Source organism: Venturia canescens, chromosome 9 (genome assembly GCF_019457755.1).
Source record: "Venturia canescens isolate UGA chromosome 9, ASM1945775v1, whole genome shotgun sequence".
Lineage (NCBI taxonomy): Eukaryota > Metazoa > Arthropoda > Insecta > Hymenoptera > Ichneumonidae > Venturia > Venturia canescens.
The window spans coordinates 20,264,603-20,286,159 of record NC_057429.1 but is presented as its reverse complement, the minus strand read 5'-3'; the positions used below and the strand labels follow the sequence as shown (position 1 = coordinate 20,286,159).

At 47.5% G+C, this 21,557-nt stretch overlaps 2 protein-coding genes across 16 annotated transcripts in view; both read left to right on the top strand.

Annotated features, from left to right (window-relative positions):
• Positions 1-8: 8 nt before the first annotated feature.
• botv (exostosin like glycosyltransferase 3) lies at positions 9-5,347 on the top strand. Its single transcript, XM_043427770.1, has 10 exons — positions 9-99; positions 290-744; positions 911-1,451; positions 1,539-2,386; positions 2,474-2,689; positions 2,776-2,986; positions 3,068-3,324; positions 3,411-3,538; positions 3,624-3,900; positions 3,991-5,347. Exons 2-10 carry the CDS (start codon positions 577-579, stop codon positions 4,198-4,200), a joined length of 2,856 nt encoding a protein of 951 aa, XP_043283705.1. The 5' UTR covers positions 9-99; positions 290-576; the 3' UTR covers positions 4,201-5,347.
• Positions 5,348-7,596: 2,249 nt separating this feature from the next.
• Positions 7,597-21,557, top strand: part of Rim (Rab3 interacting molecule) — a 57,108-nt gene continuing 43,147 nt past the window's right edge. For 5 of the 15 annotated variants that reach the window (XR_006262000.1, XR_006262009.1, XR_006262001.1 and 2 more), the window contains exons 1-3: positions 7,619-10,969; positions 11,545-11,749; positions 20,832-21,107. Coding sequence is in view for 2 of the 15 variants with exons in the window: in XM_043428416.1 (XP_043284351.1) it covers positions 10,860-10,969; positions 11,545-11,749; positions 20,832-21,107 (591 nt within the window). In the remaining 13 variants the exon portion in view is untranslated. Of the gene's footprint in view, positions 10,970-11,544; positions 11,750-20,831; positions 21,108-21,557 lie in introns of all 15 variants that reach the window. The other 10 variants (XR_006262003.1, XR_006262006.1, XR_006262004.1 and 7 more) reach the window with 5 other exon arrangements.

Genomic DNA, 21,557 nt, shown 5'->3' with positions numbered 1-21,557 from the left:
AGGGCCATGTAAACGTAGTCATTATCTCATGAAGAGAATAATTATATTGAGTTGTCCTTTCTCCCTAATTCTTTTGGACTTTGTGTTTTCCGATCTTTGGTAAATTTTCCTTACATTGCCAGTAAACTGTAAAAATATTTGTCTGTCGCGAAACAATCGTAGACCGATTGCCGGGTTGTCATTTCGAATAAATTAGAAATAATTGTAAACGCATTGTTCAAGTTTCTTCGCATTGTGCAGTCATGTGTGCCCCCCTCTTTTTCATTTGTTATTCTTTTTATGAAATGAGTTCTACGACAAAAGTTTAAATCAACAACAATGTGCAAACCAATTATGCCAACAACAATAAGATTTCTCCGAAAACTCGGTTGTATATTCACTTTTGTTTCGAGGAGCAATTACAAATCATGATGAGGTGGATTACGTGACAAGTGTTCTTTTGACGAACGAGTCTCAATTGCTTAAAGCCATTTCAACAAGAAATGAATTTGGCACGGATTTTTGAGATTCAAGTTTTGAGAACAGTGCTGTGATTTTAGCTTTGAAGCTATCATTCTTTTGGAATTTTTTTTCACAATGGCTGGTGGTTCGTCTCTAGAATCCGGCAGTGCCTCATACCACCAATTGAGTCATGGACGAGAAGTTTGTCATTGGTTGGCCCATGTTAAATTATCAAAAATTATTATCCTGGTGTCCGTCTTTCTCTTCATCGTTCCGCTCTTCACTCACTATTATTTGTCAAAGGTGAGTCCTACCAGTCTGATACTTCCAAACCATAAACGATTGAACAATGGTGAGGTATACAGGAGCAGTAATTTTTTTTTAATTTATAGAAAAAGATTGCCATTGAAAAACAATAAAACTGTTTGATTTGTGTGGCAAATTGTTGGTAACAAATATCCTGACATAGGTTGAAGCTGATTCGCAAGGAATGGATTTGCATCGGGCGAGATCTAAACTGGAAGCGTTTGAGGATTTTACATCGATGAAAGCGTCGGATCTGAAAGCTAGAATAGAGGAAATGTTGAGAATCAAAGTGTCGGTCAGTAACGAGCTCAGAGATTTGGAAAACAAGAGACAGAGACTCCAAGCGGAAGTGAGCAGTTTTACTCAGAGGATAGATGAACTGAAGCAAGAGCTGTCGCATCAACAAACTGATCTGGATAGGTTGAAAATCAGCGTGGTGCAAGCACAGGCTGCCCAGAGAGAAGCTGTTGAAAAAAATACTCCTGAACTGGCACCTCCTAGAAGAATTCTCATGGACTCTGTACCTGTTGTTACACCAGGGACTCATCCTCTGTCTTGCAAAATGTACAACTGCTTTGATCACAGTAGATGCGCGCTCACAAGCGGATTTCCAGTTTATCTTTACGATCCAGATTTATTTGGTGTCCTGAGCGTTGGTTGGGACGTCGATGGATTCTTGAAAACTACCATCAAACAGACATTGGGTAGGTATTCAATTATTTCCAATCGAATCTCTGTATTCTGGGTGCTTTCAAAGCGGATTTGAATTTAAGTGAAAATAATGTTTCCAGGATACAACGCTCACCTCACGGCCAATCCTGCTGAAGCCTGTGTCTACGTACTCTTGATCGGTGAAGCTCTGGCAGTGCCCCGATCCACGAGCAGTCAAAAAACGCGTGCGGTAGACGTGGCGAAGTTGCACGCTCTCCCGTACTGGGGTGGTGACGGCAGAAACCATATTCTATTGAATCTCGCGCGCCGCGATCTCAGCGTCGAAGCAGGAAACATATTCAACGATTTGGACACGGGTCGCGCAATTCTCGTGCAATCGTCCTTTCACAGGAATCAATTCCGCGAAGGTTTTGATCTTATCGTACCGCCAATACTAGGACCTCCGGGTGGAGATATCTGGCAGGACTGTGCGCCGATGGTCCCAGCCAGAAGAAAGTATTTACTCTCGTTTCAAGGCGAAATGAGAGCGAGCACGAGAACAGCGTCATCGACTCCTCATCAAATGGACGACGCAGAAGTCGACCTCGAACGACTCGCCGTGGACGAAAATAACTTGGACAACTTTATTATTCAACATTTGAAGGAAATGACCACCGGAACGAGTCTCGACAAATTTTTCTTGCAATTCGAGTGTGTCCCCGCCTCCGAAGATCGCAGAATCGTCCAAGCTCTCGATTGGTCCTTGTGCGGCACTGATTCCTCCAGGAAATCGATCCTCAAAGAATCCACATTCGCTCTCATACTCGCACCAAGCAACGCCACTTTTCTAACAACTTCTTTCATGCAGGCCAGGCTTTACGAAGCTCTCAGAGCTGGCGCGATCCCCGTCGTTTTAGGAGGCGATCAAATTCTTCTCTGTTACAACGAAGTTATCGCCTGGCGAAGAGCCGCTATTTTTCTACCAAAGGCAAGCACCTCGAGAGCGCAGAATATTTTTCTATTCAATACCTACATTTTACAACGACCGTAACAATGAAAATGTGTTGAATTACAGGCTCGCGTTACGGAAATGCATTTTTTCCTTCGCGCGATTCCGGACAACGATCTCCTGGCGATGCGTCGTCAAGGTCGTCTCATCTGGGAACGATACCTGAGCACGGCTCAAGGAGCCGTGGACACGATAATCGCATCGATTAGAGACCGCCTCGGAATCCCTCCATTGCCGGCTACTCAAACTCCGAGTCTGAGCATTTTTAATGAAACTTTTGTGGTGAGGGTCGTCATCCAGTGCGATAACGTTTTATTTTTCTCTCCAAGCTGTCCATTTGTAAATAACAAATCGTTGCCTCTCGACAGCCCCTGAAGTCGGACTCGATAATCGCCGAACCGGAAGCCGAGGAAAGTCTCGGGCCTCTGGAGCCGCCCTATCCATCACCGGCATTCAAAAGGAATTACACCACGATGCTGATTCATGGTCACGAGATTTGGAACGATTGGGTCGACCCGTTCAACTTGTATCCGCAATTGCCCTTTGACACCGTTTTACCGAGCGATGCCAAATTCCTCGGTAAACAAAACATTTGGAAAAAATAATGGCCCGCATGATGAGAAAACTTGATATGCAATGTCAACCGTATGGAGTTTTTAGGATCGGAAGTTGGCTTCAGACCAATAGGGAAAGGCGCAGGTGGCGCAGGCAAAGAATTCAGCGAATCTCTCGGTGGCAATCATCCGAGAGAGCAGTTCACAATAGTCATGTTGACATACGAACGGGAGCAAGTGCTCATCAATTCATTGGCTCGGCTGTACGGTTTGCCGTATTTAAACAAGGTACTGGTGGTTTGGAACAGCCCAAAACCGCCGATGGAAGATCTCAGGTGGCCGGATATCGGTGTTCCAATTGTGGTACGAATTCGTTCCATAAAAATTGATTATTCTATCGAGCGTTGACGAATCTCCGAGACAATTAATTGAACAGACAACTGTTTCAGGTAATAAAAGCTCCCAGGAACAGTTTGAATAATAGATTTTTGCCGTTCGATTCGATCGAGACCGAAGCTGTTTTGTCGGTCGACGACGATGCTCATCTTCGTCACGATGAGATCATGTTTGGCTTCAGGTATTAAACGATTCTTTCGCATCATTTTTTTCGATATTTCATCAATGAAAAATGATCCTTCATATTTTTTTTTAATCCCCTTCAGAGTTTGGAGAGAACACCGTGAACGCGTTGTTGGTTTCCCCGGTCGATTTCACGCCTGGGACCAAAACTACCACAACGCCTGGAACTACAACTCGAATTACTCGTGCGAGTTGTCGATGGTCCTCACGGGAGCAGCTTTTATTCACAAACATTATACGTATCTTTACACTCATTGGCTACCACAGGCGATCAGGGACAAAGTCGACGAGTACATGAACTGCGAGGATATCGCTATGAACTTCCTCATATCTCACATTACACGAAAACCCCCGGTTAAGGTATCCTCGTTAACTGTCTTCGAGCAATGCTTTCAATCCGACGTACGGTTCACTCAAGTTCAATAATAATTCACATTTTTTCGTCTTCAGGTGACGTCACGTTGGACCTTCAGATGCCCCGGCTGTCCAGTTTCCCTCTCGGAGGACGATACACATTTTCAGGAGCGTCACAGATGCATCAACTTCTTTTCCCAAGTATTTGGGTACATGCCACTGTTGAATACTCAATTTCGAGCGGACTCGATTCTATTCAAAACTCGAATACCCCACGACAAGCAAAAGTGCTTCAAATTTATATGAGCCCTAGTGCCATGCCAACTCCTCTTTCTCCTCGAAGCCCTCAATCGTAAATCCAATAATTGCAATAATCGTGTCTCCAAATCTCTGAGGATGTTCAGAGCTCTTTTTACCGCTGGTAAACCACACGCGTACACAAACTCGGATTTTCATTTCGTACACCTTTCGTACGAATGATTTAGTGTACAAAGAAGACGTCAGATATTACTTAGGCATCTCCGTGTACCTGTTCACCCCGGCAATGGGCTACGACTGCATAGAAAATAAGTAACTAATTTCCCCCTCGTCTTCTTCCTGCTCGCAGTCTTCATCCAAACCGAATATTATTATCGACGATAATATCGGGATTATTCGAATCATTTAAATCGTTTGAAGGATCATCGAGTACTGTGAATCGAACTGTAATGACTGAGAGCAGAGTGCTCGGTGGCATTGACGTAAAAGTAGAATGCAATATCTCGATAAGCGGGAGCACTTTCTCGTCCGAGAAGGTGAGCGATCGCGTGTCCCGGAATGAAATACCGCACGTACAACAGGTGATCCGGCGGCCCAGCGTCGTTGCACAGTCTCGTAATTCACAGTGAAAAATCCTCGTAAATTTATGCATCGCGATCGGACGGTGTTTAGTCGATTCTCGTAACTATTTAACCGGCTCGAGGGAGTCTTTCGTTCCAACATAATCTTTTTACATGTTTTTTAAGGACTTTTAATGTCAAACGGTGACAATTTTCACTCCCAATTATTGAGATTCATCAATTCCATCTATTAATATTTTTTTTTCTATCGATCAACATCACAGAATCATGAAAATCGACAAAAAAAATCATCCGAATCCTCCTCAATCGAACCCCGATGAACTTATTATTTTCGATGACTCTAAAGGCGAAACGATAAAGAATTGTCATCGAGCGATCGAGAGTACAAAAAAACGTGAATTCCCAGTCAAATTTTCGTGAAAATCGTCACTCAAAAACGAACCACGTGCCACGTAGAAATAGCGCGTCGCAAAAGAGCAGGTCACTCGAATTGTAAATATATGTATAGTTTACGAAAAAAATTCTATCAATTATTTACTACGAAACGTAAAATGAGTGGATTGTCTCGTGTGAAAGAAACTTGTAAATAAAGCAAAAAAGCCATGTTTATAGATTGTGTGAGAGTGCACAGCGAATTATTTTTTTCTCCGGAGGAAAAAAAAACATTCTCATTCGGATTATTGCTTATGGTAGTTTCGTAAGCTCCGGAGAGGCCATGGGGGGAAAAGCGTGACTATACTTTTATCTTGCTCGGCCGTATAATGGGACCAAAGTTACCGCTGCATTGCGGTTCGGCTGGGATTGCTACAGTACCTGCGGTCACCGCCCTAATACTATACACCGGGAGTAATACAGTGAAATAGGGAGCGAACGAGAGAGACGAAGCGAGTGGGCTTGGAGGCTCGTCGATGTGTGTACACCGAAAAATAGAGAACTCCCTTTTCACCAAAATTCGTACTGCAGCGTTCCGACTTTCCTTCATCAAATATGCAAGCCGAAGTTTCGCCTTTTTTTCTCTCTCCTTCTTCCTCGCCCTGGAACGGTCCGCAATCCGAATATTTCATGTCAGTTTCTTACAATACGAAAGAAAAATCGACTGAGCTCGGTCGAATTTTCGTGAAGCGACGAACAACACGAGACAAAGAAATAAAAAGCGAGAGGAGGCCACGATGTCTTATTGTGAAAAGGTGAGTAATCGATGCTCCTCTCGTCGTACTTGAAGCACGCTCGTGATACACGTACTTGAGATATAAAAGGCGAAGCTGGCCCAACCGCGCGGTTCGCGTTCATTCAAGAAAAGCATTATTATCGTCGTAGCAGACGAGCGACCGTTTCTCGGATTCATTCACAGCCGGGTTTGAAAACGAAAACAGAACTTTTTGACGGATTCAAATTCGTTTCGAATTATTGAACGTTTCATGCAATTAGCTCAAATATTTTTATTGCTAAGGAATATGAAGTGGGCTGTATGGAATTCCGGTTCGCACAGCTGATCGAGACTTGACCGTTGAGGCACGCCTGACACAAAAGGGGCTCGACTACTGCAGTGTTGTCGGTAAAAATGCGTCGGGCTTTGGAATCTCAAGTGAATGAACGCAGCTGCGTGATCGCCAGTTTTCGTTCAACGAAATGCAATAAGCCAGTGCTAAGCACAAGTGGAATGACGAGGAAAACAAAGATTGATGAATTTTTTTCAAGCGACGATGACATTTCGGCAGGAAACGAATGATCTCAGCTCGCGTTCCCACAACAAATGATATTGAAATAAAAATCGTGTGAGCGCGCGGTGTACGCACGAAGAAGTAAAAGAAAATTCGAAGACGACGCAAGCGCGTGTTCGGTTTCTCGAAATAATTCTTCTCGTCGCTTATTATTGTTTGCTCTGAATCGGGGAGCGCGTTTGCGCGAAAGAGCGATCGCGCCGATCGCGGGGATGTACATGGGCTGTGTAGTACGTTGAAACCGCCGTTGAGCAGCGCCGCGACGGCGTCGACCCCCATCGGCCTCGTGTTTCGATCAATACGGGATTTCCTGTGACGTAAATGCGTCCCGCCAACCCCATTGGTTCCGATTACCGCCGCATTCCCTTATTCATCGAGAGCCCGCACCAGTGCGATTTTCTTCGAGATCCCTTTTATTATTACTTTGTTACTTTTTTCCTCAAACTTGTATTTTCATCTCTGTGAAAATCGGCAAATTTTGGATTTTTCTCCACCCGCATTTTACGATCTGTAGAAATTTTTCTCATTGGTACAGATCGCATAATAACCCACATTTTTTATTCGTTCTCAAATCTAAGCTGTCGAATAATCGTCTTTGTAAGCCCTGGAAAAAGAAGCTAGTGCGTTGGCGTGTGTGCAGTATTGTTCTTGCGGCGGCTTGCGCGTTTCCCCAAAATGCTTCGAGCAGCGCCCCTAACCCCACTCCTCCTTCCGCCCTGTCGCACCGCGACTTCGCGAACACCTCTTCCTCCGCCGCAGCTATCTTGAACTCGACAACCGCGACTCGCTCTTACACACGATAATATACCACTACGAGAACGAGCTGAATAAACCGCGTAGAGGGTGCCACCTACACATACGGAGAATACGAAAGTTAGCTATACGCAGGCAAAATTACGCAGCCATGCTCTCGGCATTTCGGGATTGGGTATCGTAGCGAGAGATGTGCGAGAAAGAGGGACGCGTCTAGAGTAGCGAGGAAATGAAAAAGCAGACAGTGTTGACGAAACACGGCGCAAGGGCGCGTACAGGTGCGCAGGTCGGGGCAAACGGAGCTTTCCAAAACCATCCATTTTTCACTGACTGCGTAAACCACAAACCCTGCAAAATGATCCGCTATTCAATGCCGTAATTATTGTCATTTCGAGGATAATTAAAGACGAGGAAAATAATGAGTATAAAAAAAGAATCAGCTGTGAAAATGCTCGTTGGTTGAAATCCGGAGGAATAATTGGCGGAGAATAGAGCGGTAGACGGCGCTAGTGAGGGGTGCGGCGGTGATAACGCAAACTACCCCAGCCGGGTCGAGACAGCGAAACGCGCCCGCGCGTTTTAGACATTCTAAGTGGGAGAGCGAGAGAAAGAGAGAGAAAAAACGTCAGACGGTGTGTTATCGCGGCTCGGATAGTGAAAGAAAACGAATCACCGAAGCAGTCACGCCAGTTATGGTGAAAGAGAAACAGAACGAGAGCGAGGCTTGAAGTGTCGTGTGTGACAAAACTATATGGTATACGTATGCTTTGAAGCGGAGAAAAAAAAACAAGAATAAGGGAAAGAGTGGCTAAAGCCAAACGGTTTTTTTCGAACACTTTGTTCGACTCGTGATATACAAAGTCGAAGGGGACAGAGAAGACACGAAAAGTCGTACCAACCGTTCGGACATCGGAGAAAGGATATACTACTGGGGATTTTATGGGTGTGGAGTGAAAAAACCGTTGTTGAAAGAATACAAGAAAAAATATGAATTACTCGCCGACATGTTTGTCGTGATCTCAAACAAGCTCGTATCCCATCGAGCACAATAGACTCAGATAATTGTGTGTGGGAGCAAGTGCGCGCGTGTATATACGTACGAGCTGCAACAATTTTCGCGCGAGCGTGAACTCTGCAGTAAAATTCTATCAGTGCGGGGAGATATTGAAACCGATGACCGTTTAATCGGGATCGTAGTGGTGAACAAAAACCGAAAGTGCTTTTCTCTCATTTATTTTTCTACCTAGGGAAAAGTAATGATCACTCGGTGGTAAAAATCCGTCGGGTACTCGATTCGTAACGCCGTTGAACTCGTCCGTCTGCGGCTGCAACCGTTTTCTCCGTGTTTCGTGTGTTTTCTCACCAGGGGCCGTGACAAACGCCATTGCGTACTCCACCGAGCTTTTTTCCTGTCGCTTTCCCCCGCCGTCTCCCAACGCATTTTCGTGTGCTCTTCGAGCGCGATTATCGAAAAGTAACGTAATTGTCGCAACGCTCGGAGCTGGTATTTTTATTTCACGACCGGGCCATATAACTGGGTAATGATTTTTTTTTTCACTCAACGTTCATCGACGTGCGGTTAACGAAGGATATACGAGAGTTCGTGCGTAAGTGCAGTGTGTCCGTAAATGTGTGCGAGTGACGAGATGCATCAAATTTACGAAGCACCACGGAAATAAATTGACCGTCGGAGCGAGGGAGGAGAGCGAGAGAGAGAGAGAGAAAGAGAAAAAAGTCTGTCTTTCGAGAGTCGACGATATTTTGCCACATCTTTCAAGTGACACACAAAGAAGTTACAAGTGCTGGGGGGAAATTATGATTGTGCGAAGATACAAAGAGGCAGCTAAATTGTGAAATTTTATTGTAACAACGCGAATGAGCATCGAATACGTGCTCCGTCAATTTTTTTACACCGTTTTGAATCCTAATTGTTGAAGCAGTTAGAGTTTCGCTGTGAACTTGAAGAAGCTGAATGTACGCAGAGGAGATTCGTTGAGCAGACGCCACGAATCTCAAGAAATTTGTCGAATTCGTGAAAACTAGACGAACGAGAACAGTGCAAACACTCGTTTCTTTTCTTCCGTCTCTCACTTTTCTCTCTCTCTCTCTCTCCCCCCCCTCTCTCGCTCGCTCTTTCTCTGTCTTTGGTTAATGTCGGAGGGTTTATCTCGGCCACCTGTGGGGTAAATCGGTCCTGGTGAAATTCGCCCCTCGAAGGAGAGAGAGAGAGAGAGAGAGAGAGAGAGAGCGAAAAGGCACAAAGGGTGCGCTCGCGGGTTTCTCCCGATCCCCGAGCTCTCTCCAGGAGTATTGGCCGGGAGAGCGAGCGAGAAAATATCGAAGCAATCCCATGGGTCACGATAGAGGGAGTCCTGAGAAAAAAATAAGCTGGGTGGAGGCTCTGCGACGAGGAAAAGAAAGAGAAGGAATAAGTTTTCTCTGGCGCGAGCTGTCGCGAAGAAAATAAAAATACGCGAGCGCGAGTCCCTTCGGAGAATAAAAAAAGTGTTAAAACCACGGGAAACCGAAGCAGCCAATTCTTTTGTTTAATTTCACAAGGGATACCAAGAACTCGAGAATATTCGCGGAAGACCCTCGACGGTCTCGACCAGCAGCGAGGAGGTAGCCTGAGAAATAGCAACATTACGAAGGATTCGACGAAAATTTGAAGCGCCGAAGAATGCGAGAGCCCCCTCCCCACGACCCGTGATCATGATTCTCCGTACGGATGTGACGAGCGATATACGTAAGCCGAGAAAAAGCTACGGTGAGGCCGCTGCCGCTCGCCCTACGGAGAAACGAAAGCCCCTCAGCGCCGATGCGAACCTCGACCGGTCACGAGGTCTCAAATCTAACCTAAAAAATAACAGAAACAAGTCGAACAAAGACGCCTTCGCGCTGTCGAAGGATAATACGAGAAGTGAGAATAACAAAGTGAGAAAAGAGGAGGAGGAGGCGGAGGACGACGAGGACGACGAGGACGACGAGGACGAGGAGGAGGAGGACGAGGACGGCGAGGGGAGAGCGATTGCAAGCAGAAAAATAGTAGAAAATTGGAAAAAATCCTACATTTTCTCGTATTACCATTCTTTCCTGAAAAGTCACAAAAGCGCCAATAGCCATCGATCTTTCGCGACGAAATACCGATCTTCGGACTCCCATTCTCGCGTAATTATCGAACGAGACAAGAGAGGCTCGAAGCTCCCTGAGCTCGCTCGAGGGTCACGCGCTCGCTCGATCTTTTTTAATCGGCAGATCGAGGAAGCGTCCACGCTCGAAGCGGGCGGATGACTCGCTCAGGACCAGGACGTCCCGTAGTCGTAGACGTTCCAGTAGCCTTTCCTGGGCCCGTTCTCAACGAATACCGCCGCTCTTCTACGTCCAACCGACGCTTTTTCTCCCTCCTCTTCTCACTCTTATTATTATTATTATTATTATTATTATTACTACTCTCATTACTATCGTCGTTATCCTCCTCACAAACTTCCCTTCGAGAGGATCCAATAATCCCCAGGCAATTGCTCGTCGCTCCTTCCCGACGCTACCCCAGACCTCCTCGATCCACAGTTTTTTATCCCACTCGTCGCTCCTTCGATAACTTCGGATTTATCGATAGCCTCGGTAGCGTCCTCCTCGGAATCGGCTCACCGTGATGGCGGACCTACCCGACATGTCGCATCTCACTCCCGAGGAGCGACGCATCATCGAGGGTGTTATGATGCGACAAAAACAGGAGGAACAACGCGAAAATGAGATCATGAGGTGCGTGACCATTTTCCCCAACTCATTTCCTCTCCCGGCCTCTTTCAGGGATTTTTTCGAGCTTCCGTTTTTAAGTCTGAGAAATATTCTTTCGAGTTTTATTGTTCAATTATAACCGAGTGATAAAAAGGGAGAGCTTGTTGAAATTTAAGGCTTCCTGGTCCGTTTGCCGATTGGCAGGAGGGATCCGTTGAGTTCGTTACACGCACGGGGGGGAGGTCGCCCGCTCCCTTTCGAGTCTCGTTTCGTTCCTGCTGGCCCTTTCCGCTCCCTCGCGGGCTCTCCTTCCGGATAAAATTCGATAAATTACTCGCACGCGTTCCAACGTCGCGCGCTCCTTGAATTTCCCATGCATGCGCTACCGAAAGCTCTCCCTCGCAATTTTCTCCCTCCTCGTTAAAAATGATTGAATCGATCGACCCGCGCTCACTGGACAAAAGTTCGTTCGATAACGAAACAAAAATAAACTTGAATTTTACCCGATCCATTGCAATCCGTCGAATAAAACCCTCCCAAATGATTTTTAATCAGCCGATTCGAGATGGTTTTAATGAAAACATTCGCTCCCCTTACAGACGAAAGCAGGACGAGGTCCAAGTGCTCGAGGAAACGATACGTGCACGCTCGGAGCAACACAAAAAGTCGGGAATAGAGCTCGACGCCACGTGTCAGATATGCTCAAAGACCAAATTTGCGGATGGCGTCGGTCACATCTGTAACTACTGTAACATACGATGCTGCGCCCGGTGCGGTGGAAAGGTTACTCTCCGATCCAACAAGGTAAGATTCTCTCGTTCGTTGCCTAAAATCGAAACACCGATCGAGCGGAAGCCGATCAAGCAAATATAAGAAGAAAAAAATTTTGTGGAACGAAAGATTGAGAGTAGAGATAAATGAAAAAATAAAAACTGACGAAACGAGTGAATAATGAAAAAAACTGGTGCCAAGTCCGGTGCCGCGATCGAAGCAGACCTTTCGACGAGAAGGGATTCGACACCGATTTAATATCCGTCAAAAAGAAGTCACGCAAGCGTGACTCCGGTGACATATAAGAAAGCTGCTGCTATAAAGAGGCAGAAAAAGAAGAGAGGCGAGGATCGTCAAGGCTGGAAAAATATTTTGGTCCCGGATCGACCGGACGTCGCTCGTCGCCGTCGGCTTAGCGGGTTTCACTCGCGGCTAGCTAAGAGGGATTGGAAGGTTCGAGCGTCGGCCAAAGGTGTGGAAAATAGGACATTCGCGGGTCCACGCTTTGAGCCTTCGGGGTATACTCCGCCTCTCTCTCTCTCTCTCTCTCTCTTTGGCTGAGGTCTTCCCAACACGGCGACACTCGCGCGTCTTTGTACGCTCCACAGGCCTACTATACTCCATCTCGCTCGAACGTTTTGCATTATTGCGAAGTAATCTCGCGGAAATCGATGACACGCTAGACGTCTCGGGGGCGAATCCTTGAGCTCGGGCTTTGGACTCATATTTCCGTTTTTCTTCACAGGTTACGTACGGATTTGAAAATTATGGAGACTCGCTCGGCGGGTGTGTCGAAAAAGCCGAATCTCGGGGATCTCGGTTCGGTGTTCGAGTCGTTGTGGATTCTCATTGAAATCCAGCCGTCCGGCTGGAGAACCGCGGTGGCTCTTTTCCATTGATGATACGTTCGAACGGAATTCGCTGGATGAAAAATCAAACATTGGCAATGAAACGCGACTTTTCATAAATTCGCTCGAGCACGACGATAACGAGTCGGAAAATTTATCGGCGAGCCCGTATCTCGGTAAATGACGTCAAAACGGTGGAAAATCATTGCTCGACGCTCTTCCTCGGCCAGCGCAACAGCGGAGGCGGCTACGCCAGTCTTTTTTTACGTATCGGTGACGATAACGTCGCGCTGGAGTGCGTCCGGTCGATATCGATATCGCTCGCGATCGTAACCGCGTTAGCCTCGATGTCCATGGCGGAATATTCACGGGGATGTAGCGCCGGGAGAGACGTTTGTCTTTCCAGTCGTCAATTATCGTCCCCGCGGCAGCCCCGATAGCAGAGACGAATCTCGATCGATCCGTGGGCTCGTTACACCGATCGATCGGCCCCCGTCCCACGAAAACACCCTTCTTCGACCCTTCCGTTTCATTCTCAAATGGAAATTTCTCCTTTTCATAGAGAACCGAGTGGAATAAGATTGAGAAAAAGAGAGAAAGGACCCTCGACGTCCCGAGTGGTAAACGTCGGTTGAGCGCCTCTGAAATACACGGAAATAATTGACCCATAACTCCTCGTTCTACCGACTCTTCCCCGTTCTCGAGCGCGCAATTTTGCCCCCATCCCCCGCCCACGCGTACGCTCTTGCTTTCCCGAGCGCTCAGCGTGCATCAATTAACCCTTATCGGCCGCGTATATATGCCGACGTTGCCCCCTCCCCGCCGGCTCCGCTCACGTTCGCTCGTCGCGGTGTCCCTGTACGCGAGAGCCGACCGAGGTACGCGACACCACTTTGTTGTGCTCTCGCACCAGCGGAGAGCGACGACGATGTGGAGGAAAAAATAACTCGAATGCTCGGTGACTCGTCCCCGTGCCCTCGGGGTCATGCCAATCATCTAGAAAATTCGAGCGATTTCGACTTCGCCGGACACTTTTTCGTCAATCGTTTCCCGGGGGCTCGAGCCTGCTGAAAATCGACGAAAGTGAGTCAAAGGAATCAACCGCGGGGGACTTTGAACGGGGACAAAAATGATCGCTCAGATTCTTCGGACGAATACGAACTATCCGGGCTGCATCGGGGGGGGGGGCCATGAATCGTCAGAATCTATGGGATTCTGTCTCCTCGAGTCGATCCCGCATTCCACCGTGCTTTCCGTGACTTCGAGGCATCTCGAGCACTCGAGACTTGACTCCCATTCGCCCATTGTCATCACCGCGGTATGCCCCCGATATCGTACATAGTAAGCGCTCGATTTCGAGCTATCGGAAACGGATCTTCGAACCCCGGTATCTCGGGTGGACATTGCGGGATTGATTTTCTTCATTTTTCGCGAGACCCGTTGTAACGCGACCCGAGGACGAGGAGAGCGAACTTTATGTTCTTTTTGGTTGACGAAATTTCGTCATCGAGACTCCAAAATTTCGACGAGTTTCTCCAAATATTTGCCAACTTTACCGGAGGATTATTTTCGCTACTGATCGCGAATAAGAATCGATCGAAATATCGATTTCGTCGACGCTTCGGCCGACGTGTTCGACCCCCCCGAAAAGCCCCAATTTGTGCTCTCGATTCGGAACTCTTATCAACGATCTGTAATCGCGTGAGCTCAACGCGGCTGATCAAGCTTTTGTGATCAACTTGAGGGAATGTAGCGCTGAATATATTAACAGTCGCGAGTCTATTGCTCGTCTCCATGCTCGGTGGGACACACGTGCTCGTGGCTTATTATTTATTCGTCGAAACAACGTGGAATCCACCACCTGGAATTTGTACGCTCGTTTCGACTGTTTTGCTCACTTTTCACACACGAATCCTCGCTCTCGAGGACGAATGATGCGGGGAGAGAAAAATAAACGTGGGATTAAAGTAGATCGGCCGTTCCATAAAGTACGTTAAGGTCCGCTTCTTTTCGCGGTAAATAATAGTTTAAGGTCCCCTGATAACGATAAGCACAGGGGCCTCTTACAGGCCAAAATTTTGAACCATTTCATTCACAATTTGGAGTCTTCAACGCGGTATCCTATGGTGAAAAAATTGTACGGTGTTGGAGCTTCGGAAAAGTTTATATCGTGAAAATTTATCGCAGATTTCGTTTCTTTAGAAAAAACATTACCTTACGGGGCTTTGAAGAAAGAAAACATGAGAAAACTTCAGTTTTTGACGCGTCGAAAGCTGGTGTCAGTGATTACGTTGGATCGGGGGAATTTCATCAAATTTATTTTTGAGTCTGACTCACGTGCTTTCACTCGTCCAGTAGCTTCGACTTTTTAACGAATTGACCGTTCCTTTTTCGGCCATTGCACCGATATAAACTTTCTTTCGCACAATAAAAATCTCTTGATTCCCTGGGTTATGTGAATTTCAAGTGTCGTCGGTACCGACTCAATCATTAACTAGTCAAGTTGAAGTATTATAAATTCGATCTTTTATGTGACAAAAATATTCTCAAAGTCAGTGAGTTTATTAATTTTATTAATAATTTAGACTTTAATTTATTCACCACAAAGTAGCTGCGAACTTGACCAGTCATAGAACAGCCCAGACGAAAAAGATATTTCATGAGAGAAATATCGTGGAATCGTAAATGAGGGATTTCACTAAACTTTCGTAGGTTGCTGCAAAGTGTATATTGCAAAACGTAGAGGATGCTGGCATCTCTGATCCAGCGTTAAATGAAAAGCGACGCGCTTGAGCAGCCGGAACAGGGGAGAATTTCTCAAAAACAACCGGTACGCACGGGGCTTTCATGAAATTTTCGTATTGAGCTACGCTCGCGACAACGCGCGCAAGTACAGCGCGTACACGGGGTGAAGCTTTGACGAGCCAGGAGGGTGAGCGAGGCGAAGGAAAACGACGGAGGAAGAAAGTATCGGTAAATAACGAGGATGAAAAAGAGGACGGAAGATTCGAGCCGGAAAGTCGAGTTCGGTTCGGTTACGCAGTTTCACATCGGAGCTCCAGCCCCCGCGGATGCGTGGGGGCCTATGAATGGGGCGCGTCCCTGCGTGACGTCACACGTACGAGCTGTTGGTCGACTCGGACGCGGAGTGTAGGAGCCAGAGGGAAGGAGAACGAGGAAAACGTCGCGACGTCCGAAAGAGCGGTGGGGATGCCGGGCGAGGGGCGGCTCTCAGAAGGGGCACTTTCTCCCCCTCTCGGTCTGACACACACTTTCGAGTTCCGAGAGGGCGACGTGACGCAACATATTGATCTAAATTCGGTATAAGGGGATGAGAAAAGCAAGCGGAGAGGGTGAGAGAAGTTGCCCTCTCGCGAGGGGCAAGTCCGCACACGGGGGAAACGGCGGAGGCATGAAATACAGCCCTCTCGACAGACCTATATACACAAATATAGTTTATTATTTGCGCGCGTGCGAGACCTTTCCCTCCCGGACTTTATTTCTTCGAGATCTTGTTTTTCTCACCCCTCCGCCCTCTCGCTCCTCTCCTTTTCTCGCCCTTTCTCTCCATTTTTTCCTCTACACACGGTTTCTTTACTCTCCCCATTTCGAGGACGAGATACACCACCGAAATATGGGACCGACGACATTTAAATGCACGATTTCACCACTTTTTTCCTCTAGACAAATACACGCGTAAACGCCAATCTCTCTTGCTTCGTCGTTTTTTCCCTGGCCACTCTTTTACCCGTTACTTTTCTTCTTTCATTCCCATCGCTCGCTCTCCCGACCTGCATCCTCAATCCTCCCACTTTCCTTTGAGCTTTTCTCCTTTCCAGGCTCGCCCTCGTAACGAACCCCGAGAACGGGACAAAACAGCAAGTCCTTTCGTTAATCGACGCTTCGGGATTCGCGCGCTGATAAAACTACTTGTTATTCATTATTCGAGGATGAATCGCTCTGAATAATCTCGAAATAGAAATATCCTTTCGTATGCTGATTCGGAGTATCGATATTAATGCGCTTCCCCCATCCCGAGGCTCGGGCTTTTCCTGAGAGAATCCTTCCCCGGCGTAAAAGTAAACGAGAAACGTCAATATTTATTCACAAAAGTGCAATGTAAATTGTGTAACTCAATTTGAAAAATCGTCTTTTTCGTGACGTCACTCCGACAGCAAACAATCTAGATTTTTATCGTGCGCTCTGCGTTATATTTTGAAATTTTACAAGTTGCCATCACCTTTGTGGACTTTTATCATTTATTTTATTAAAATCGCATCGTCCGGAAGACGCTTTTGTGAAAGCAGAAAGTACGAATCTGCCAATGATAGATGGCGTCGACGGTGCCGATAAATCCACCATTTTTGTGGCCTTTTTACACTCGTGTTATTGCGTTCAGGCACGAGCCACCAATGATGGACGTCGCAACTCGATATTTTCACGAATCTTGTTGCTCGGTCTTTCGCACTCGTATCGTTTACCAACGGAGTGAGCTCGCAAGCCGAAACGGCAGGGCGGCTGGCATTTCCGCCTGAAACTGTCAAAATCACGAATAAAAAATAGTTTTCAAGACACTTTTCGGTCTCGTAAAATGAAAATGATGATTCTCCTGGTCCATTACGACCTCAGAATAAATTAGAAACAGTTTTAAAAAAAAGGTCTTTTCAAAGATCTCGAAGGTCCAAGAGCACTCGTTTACGACGTTCGAAAATTTCTCGTTGAACTCTACAATCTCTGAATTGTAACCGGAGCAATCGTTTTCCGAGTTGAGGCCAGCGAGCCTCGGACCGTCTCGGCTACTTTTATCGTTGCAGCGTCTAGCGTACCGTTCTCTCTCGACCTATTACGTTTGCCTCACGTGATAAAAATCTGTAGTCCTCGTTGCGAGAGGGAGCTTTAGAAATAATGGGGACAGCTATTGCCCACGTGCCAGTGGCTTACAACCCGGTCCTTTCTGGCTTCCCTCTCTCTCTCTCTCACTCCCTCTTTCACATGGGAAGGGAGAGAGAGAGAAAGAGAGTGCCAGTATCGATGTATCGATAGGCCGTTTTATCTTCGAGCGATTTACGCCGAAGAAACGACTTTTTTCTTTCTCCGTACCTCGTGCTAACACACACGATGACATACGGGTGCGGGCGCGCGCGCCGAGTGAAAACTATCGATCGTCACTCCGGCGAGGTTCTATTTCGCTTTTTCTTTTGCTCAACGAACTCGGTGTTTCAGGCGTCCTTGCATAAATTACGGAATTTCATTTGAACACATCGCTCGTCGGCGCTCATCGCGACGGGATTTTCATGTTTGTTTTCCCTAAACGTCGACGCTCCCCGAGAAGAAAGCGGCCTGCTCTTCGTCCACCGCTACTTTTCTCGAGCCCTAGGCCCGTCCTCTGCTCCCCCCGGCTTTCAATTAACGATTTTCCAGCCTTTACGGAAATTACAGCCCCCAGGGCCGCGGTAGAGGCGCGCGTATGCAAAATCCAGCCCTCATTTTTCGTCCTACGTGGGCACGTCTAATTACGAATGTTCAACATTTAATCAAGTCCTTGTTTCAATCGCGGATCGTTTCAGGCATCAAAAGTGTCGGAGTCCCCGGTCAGGAGCCGAAGAGAGGAAGGGAAATGTGCTGCTCGAGGAGAACGAAAATTCCGAGGATCCCGATGCGATTGGAATAAAATGAACCGAGATGATCGCGAGTCCGCTATCCCGGGGGGGATCTTTCGAGCCCGTTTCACCAATGAATTTACGAGATGAAGCAAGATTGTAGGTTGTTTCAACGTACGAGGGCGGCTCACACGCTGCTCCTCCGACACAGAATGACCGACATTCCTCCCCAGGCTTCCAGGCTTCGCTCGGAAAGAGACCGTGAGATAGACCGAATGAGATGGGAGATAAAAGCAGGAGGACGAAAGGGGGAGCTACGCTCTGCGAGTGACGCTAATTTTAATAGTATCGAACTCTGTCCGAGAAAGCATCTCCGCTATTCTTGTACACTCGTTGTACATACTCCGTACATAATGTACAGAATATACGTGAGCGAAGGAGAGAGAGAGAGAGAGCGAGAGGAGAGGAGAAGCTTTGAGCTTTCGAGAAAGAACTTTCCTTTTATTTTTTTTCGTCTGCCCCGGTACTTTCGCCTGGAGGCGATATTTTTTTCCCCCTTTCTTTCGCCGCATGTATTTGTCCAGCAGCGCCGCGAGCTCCTTCCTCTGCGGAAGCTCTTGAGAAACAAGTTTCGCCAAGATATTCGACTGCTCGACGGCCAGGGCGACGTGTCTGCGAAATAGTTGCAAGTACAAAGTCCTCCTCGAGTATTTTTCACCGCGGGAGACGAGCCCCCAGAATGCATTGCGCCCGTTGTCCTCGTATACGCGGGGATATGCACGTGTCGGAGGAGCTCGCGTTGGCTTGATTTCTTACCCAGCTTTTCCAGGCTCGTAATAATTTTATGGAAGATTAAGATTCGGGGAGAATGGCACGCTACGAGGGCGTGAAACTCTGTACGTGGGTAGACACACGTGTGTGTGTGTGTGTGTGTGTGTTGTTTTATCGATCAACCCACTTCCCGCTTTATCTCTCGCTCTCTCTTTGCCTGATTCTCGGGCGTGTAGCCGAGAGCCAGCTCGGTGTGATGAAATTTCAATGAAAACAATTCCTTTTTGTCTTTCGAGTATTTCGCCCGGCGGAATCTTCCGCCAAAATTTGTTTCGTTCCGACGCTTTTCCCCCGTATCCCCGCTCTCGATTTTCGGAGATCCGCGAGAGAAAGGAGGAGAGAAATTGGGAATTTCCGTAGCAGCGGCACGATGGAGCGGCCCGCTCGTTTCGAATCCGCTCGGGATAAACTCAAATTGGGTCGCGGACTCGTCCGAGCAGTAACGCTCCACTCGTCACTGACTCCCTTGTTCGTAACTCAACCTACCACCCTCCTCTGTTCCCCTCCAGCCTTATCCCTCCGCCGTTTCCTATATTTTCAGGGCTTTTCTCCTTTTCACTATTTCCTCGTGCCTCGAACTTCTCGCCTTTCGTACCTCGGTCTTCTTTCTCTCTTTCGTCGCTGCGCCTCCCGAGCCGCCCCCGAGCCCGCAGCTTCCCAGCGTCGTCGATTCTTCGCATCGAGTTTGGGACAATGCGCGCGTGCCTTTTCGCCTGTGCCATACTCACCCTTCACCTTTCCACCATCATTATGCACCGCGCGAATCAATTGGATTTGTTTTCACCGGCATTTCTCTCTCTCTCTCTCTCTCTCCGCCCTCGCCGTCTCTCATTCGCTTCTCTCCTTTTCGAGGCTCGCGCTCTATTATTTCTCTCGAAGTAAAATCCTCTCGCTGCCTTTCCCGGAGGCCCCGACGATTCGCGCGAACCTCCCCCCGACTCCGGCTCTTCCTTCTTTTATACCAATACAAACACGCACTCGCATTGCCGCACACGTAAGCAGCCGCGAGGCTCGGCGAAACTAATCGATTCTCCGGCATATATCCCCGTCGGAAAGCCACCTCGAGAAATCGATATTGAGAGTCCGTCTGTCGCCTTCGACCATGACACACACGCACACGTCTCCGTTTCCCTGTCCGTGCGTCGTCTCTCCCTCGCTCTCGGAGGGCAAGTGTAAATGGATAGAAAAAATGCGACTCGCGAGGCGACGAGGACGACGAGGCATTTGTCACTTGCGAACTCGCCCACGAATCGAACGACGTTTCGGAGGATCGCAATAAACGGGCTCGAACGAGAGAGGAAGCCTCGGTATCGAGGAGTCCGGAGGTTTTTGAAAAATTGAGAACGCCGCCCAGGTGTGCGAGCATAATAGAGACGGAGGGTGTCGTACGACGCCGGGTGTTGGCCGAGGCTTCCGAGCTGGGCGATGCTGCTCGGGAAGAGGTGAAAAGGGACTGGAACTCTTGACATATTGCTACCTAGGCAACTTGGCAAAGTGCTCTCAAGAAGCCCCCTTACGCGACCCGGAACGCTCGTCCTGTCCTCTTCTCCGTTTCCTCTCTCTCTCTCTGCTTTTCGACGTTTTTTGTTGTCCGGAGTGGCAGAGAGCTCGCCGTGCCAGTCTGCACGGAGAATCGGTGGGGCTAGCCTCATTGATGTATTTTTCTCATCTCGCGTCAGGAACTCTCGTCGAGCTTTACTCGTTCTCGGGAATCTAAGACGCCGTGAAATCGAATGAAATGATTAAATAAACTTATTAACGAGAGCCTCTGATCGTTTGGACGATTTTATCGAACGAATGAAACTGAAATTCATACGAGTGAAAAAATGGTTTCAGGTGATATGGGTGTGCATCGTCTGTCGGAAGAAACAAGAGATTTTTCTAAAGACCGGACAATGGATGAACAAATCGGGACTCAACGCCGCGGACACTGCTATGCTCAGAAGAATGCAGGAGGACATGCAAGGACCCGGTATTCCAGGACATCCAGAACTGACGCAGGATAAAAGGCCAAAATTGGAGAGAGCTCACAGTGCTGCCGAGAAAGAAAATTTGCCACTGGTACAGAGGGGCGCTTGTACCCTGATAAGGCAGTACTCCCAACAGGACCAGGTATCACTCGTCCTCAGGGAATTTGTTTCCTTCATTTTTGCCTGCGACCTGCCCACTTGGTTATCGAGCACCAACTTTAATTGGATTTTTTTAAAATTTCCTTCATTTCGATGTAACTGGAAAGTTTGAAAAATTTTCAAATACCACTTCTCCAAAGCCGTTCCGTGTTTCATTTATGCGCGCGAAAACATACATCGCTGTCAGGCTCCGGACGGCCATTACTTTTCAAACGGTTCCAGCAATTGCACACATTTCACGCGATTTATCGTCGAGCGTTTTTCTCCTCGTTTTCTTTTATTTTCCTCCTCCCTTTCTCTCTTTCGACACGTCCATCAGTTGAAAGAGAGAGAGAGAGAGAGAGAGAGAAAGAACTTTCGTATGACAAAGTTGATTCGGTCGCTTTCAAATATATTTTCTGTACGTTGAAATGGGGTTTTTTCAATCGTCTAA